Consider the following 3413-nt stretch of genomic DNA (forward strand, 5'->3'; position numbering starts at 1 on the left):
ATATTGAAAATATCCTTAAAAAAATACAAACTTCAACATAACCTCAATATCCTGTTAAATTTCTGTTGGTTTAACATTTTGTTTAATCATCTTTTTAGTCATTATTATCACTAAAAACAATAATTGTTCACATAAAGGTAAGATAATTTTAATTTATAAATCTAAATAAAGTAATTATAGATTATTTAAAATCAATTTCATCATGAAAAATTATCTATAAGCCGTGATGTAAATAAAAACTCATAAAGAAGTAAACAAGGATTGCAAATAAATAATAAATATAGTTTACTGTAAGTATTAGAGATAATATTTTTATTAAAAATTATATAGCGTAAACAATGGAGGGAGAGCAAACAAAAACTGGAAATGTACCAAAAATAGTGGAGCCTCCAATAACTGTACCGAATCCAAGAAATATTCAGGCTTCAGTCGCTCAAGTGACAGTTACTTCTGTACCTGGACAATCAAAATATGTACAACTACTCAATGTTCTTGAAGAACTTGGAAGAGATATTCGCCCTACATATGCTGGAAGTAGGAGTTCAGCAGAACGCATCAAACGTGGGATCGTTCATGCAAGAATTCTAGTCAGAGAATGTCTCGTAGAGACTGAAAGAAGTGCTCGTCAATAATTACCATTTGAAGACTTAAGTTATAATCGATTGATTGATTCTAAAAAAGATGTCAAATTAACATTTAACTGATTAGTCAACGATGATCATGAATCATATGAACTCGATAAAAATTTTAAAGATTGATTTCCTCAGAGTCAATCGATTTATTATTTTACAGTTTTAAATAAAAAAACTATTCCAGGTGCCAAAGTTGAATGAATGATGAAAAAAGTTATATGTATTGTTTAATTTTTTTTTTTGGAAATGGAATTAGTTTTGTATGCATAATAGTTTGATTGAGATTAGTGGTATTGAATAATATTTTTACTGGAGATCTGAATATTCTAGTGATTTTTAAGTAATTGAATTTTTGAATGATTTCTTTTTTGTGTGTTTGCTTTATTTAAAGTACATTTGATCTCATTTTTAACGAACTTTGTGTACGAAAAGAGATCGAGTTTCGCCAAATAACGACTTAATATTTTTATATATGTCATTAATGATAAGACATAATTGAAAATAAGTTAGACTAAGATTTTTAATCAGCGATAATTTATTTTAATTTATACTAAATAAGAAAATGCCTTAAACATTTTACTAATTATTATTATCAGCATAAATAGTACAAATAATGTTTATAATTACCGATAACTTTTTATCTTCGTCTACAGAAACTAACATTAGAGAATAATGAGAATAGAAAATCATGGCGATGTTCATAATCTATTTTACTATCAATATTACGATAATATTTTCTAACAATAATTCATCATTTTATCATTGCCAAAAATAATAATTAAAAATATTTTTATGTAATAATTACCTCGTTAACACGAAAAAAAAATATACTCTATTGTTCCTACGTGTTTAAGCACATTAAGCTCAGGATTACTTTGTAGCCCTCATAGCAGTATTGTGAATAATATCTTATGAGATTAATTGATCGAATGGTTTTATATTATAATAATTGAATAATTGATGAATGAATTGAAGAATTAAAATGTAATTATGAAATTAGAAGTAAATTGTGAAATATCAAAGAACTACCATGACCAAATAGTAATAATATCGATGAATCGAAACACAGTTATGTGTTTGTTATGACCAAAAATAATAATATCTGTATCATTTCAATTGCCTGTTCCAATGTGCCGTTAAAATATACTATTGCTCATAATTTAAATAATGATAAAGTTAAATATATTCAATGTACCAAAATCACTTAATAAAAAATATTTATAAACAAATTACGTGAGTCTTTAATAAACTTGTGAGAATTTTTTATCCCTTTTTTTTTGTTTCAGACTAAAATTAAATATGTTCATCACTTTGGAGACATTTGATACTCAATTTTCAGCAGATTCTGTTGAATGGTGTCCGATTGAAGGTTTTCAAGATATTTTTATCTGTGGCACGTATCAATTATCACCTGAAAATGAAAAATCGGAAACCGTTATTGACACAAAGCCTCAGATTCGTCTTGGAAAAATATTTTTATTCCAAGTTATAAAAGTAGGAAAATTAAAATTGTTACAAGAACTTGAAGTTTCAGGAGTATTAGATATTAAATGGGCACACGTAAGATGCCAAGAAAACATTTTATTCGGCATCGTAAATTCCGTAGGATTCTTACAAATCTACAAACTACATACTGATGATGATTTAAAAGTTGAATTATTAACAGAAAGAAAAGTTAGAGAAGTTGAGGGTGAAATCTTGGCATTATCTTTGGACTGGGATACTGGAAAAAGTCCAAGAGAAGGAGTAAAGGAGGAGAAAATTTCTGTTAGTGATTCTAAAGGATTTGTGTCTATTTTTCATTTAATTCAAGGTCAATTAAATTTCATAGGATCTCAAAAAGCTCATGAGTTTGAAGCTTGGATTACTGCTTTCGACTCTTGGGACTCAAATATCATTTATTCAGGTAAAAATAAATTGACGTAATTTTATTTTACTTTTTTATTTATTGATTTTTTTTTCTCAATAAGGTGGAGATGATTGTAAATTCAAAAGATTTGATATTAGAGAAGAAATGACGTTAATGAAATGTAATCAAGTTCATGAAGCTGGAGTGACAAGTTTACATTCTAACTCTTCTCAAGAATTTTGTCTAGCATCAGGAAGGTATGTAGCTATCAAATTGTTATCTTTAGATAATTAATTAGATAGTATTAGATGATTAATTTTTTATTAAAACATTTATAGTTATGATGAAAAATTAAGACTTTGGGATACAAGAAACTTCCGTCGACCAGTTTCAGAAATAACTTTAGGAGGTGGTGTATGGCGTTTAAAGTGGGATCCATTCTATAATCCTCATCGATATTTATTAGCAGCTTGTATGTACGGAGGATTTCGACTTATTGATTGTCAAAATCAAGAAAATCCTAAAATAATTGAAGAGTATAATGAACATAAAAGTATTGCATATGGATGTGATTGGTGTTACTTTCCTAGTGATCAAATAATCAAGAAACTACAATTTGAAGAATATCAAAAACCAGTTCTTGTTACCACTTGTTCATTTTACGATCACACACTTAAATTATCTGTTATTAATTTTGAAGAATAATATTAAATTATATTAATTACGTTTAATATAAGAATAATTAATATCAAAATATTTGATAACTCATATAAATCGTAAGAATGAATTTTTTATCTTATAAATTTATTTCCTAAATTTGATCTGTCTTTACCGCGTAATTTCAAATCTTAATTGATAGCAAAGCTTGTTTACTTTCACTTCAGATAGCGCATTAATCCACGGTATAAAATGGCGGTAGCTGCGACGTCGTG

The 3413-nt window shown here is 27.2% G+C and overlaps 2 protein-coding genes across 2 annotated transcripts; both read left to right on the top strand.

Moving 5' to 3' along the window:
- On the top strand, positions 1–1828 carry LOC118064530 (cyclin-dependent kinase 2-associated protein 1-like). Its single transcript, XM_035079210.1, has 2 exons — positions 1–137; positions 331–1828. The coding sequence occupies exon 2, from the start codon at positions 339–341 to the stop codon at positions 630–632; it is 294 nt and encodes a 97-aa protein (XP_034935101.1). The 5' UTR covers positions 1–137; positions 331–338; the 3' UTR covers positions 633–1828.
- Positions 1829–1920: 92 nt separating this feature from the next.
- LOC118064626 (diphthine methyltransferase) lies at positions 1921–3186 on the top strand. The gene is made up of 3 exons (XM_035079344.1): positions 1921–2538; positions 2603–2738; positions 2820–3186. The coding sequence occupies exons 1-3, from the start codon at positions 1932–1934 to the stop codon at positions 3184–3186; spliced, it is 1110 nt and encodes a 369-aa protein (XP_034935235.1). The 5' UTR covers positions 1921–1931.
- Positions 3187–3413: the final 227 nt, after the last annotated feature.

Source organism: Chelonus insularis, unplaced genomic scaffold, assembly GCF_013357705.1.
Source record: "Chelonus insularis isolate UGA/USDA-ARS -01 unplaced genomic scaffold, ASM1335770v1 contig_117_pilon, whole genome shotgun sequence".
In the NCBI taxonomy this organism is placed as follows: Eukaryota; Metazoa; Arthropoda; class Insecta; order Hymenoptera; family Braconidae; genus Chelonus; species Chelonus insularis.

Bases quoted from the DNA above. Each gene is read 5' to 3' on its own strand.
- LOC118064530 (XM_035079210.1), top strand. From the start codon at position 339: ATGGAGGGAGAGCAAACAAAAACTGGAAATGTACCAAAAATAGTGGAG.
- LOC118064626 (XM_035079344.1), top strand. From the start codon at position 1,932: ATGTTCATCACTTTGGAGACATTTGATACTCAATTTTCAGCAGATTCT. The intron at 2,539-2,602 runs GTAAAAATAAAT...TTTCTCAATAAG, and splicing joins CTCAAATATCATTTATTCAG to GTGGAGATGATTGTAAATTC. The intron at 2,739-2,819 runs GTATGTAGCTAT...AAACATTTATAG, and splicing joins TTTTGTCTAGCATCAGGAAG to TTATGATGAAAAATTAAGAC.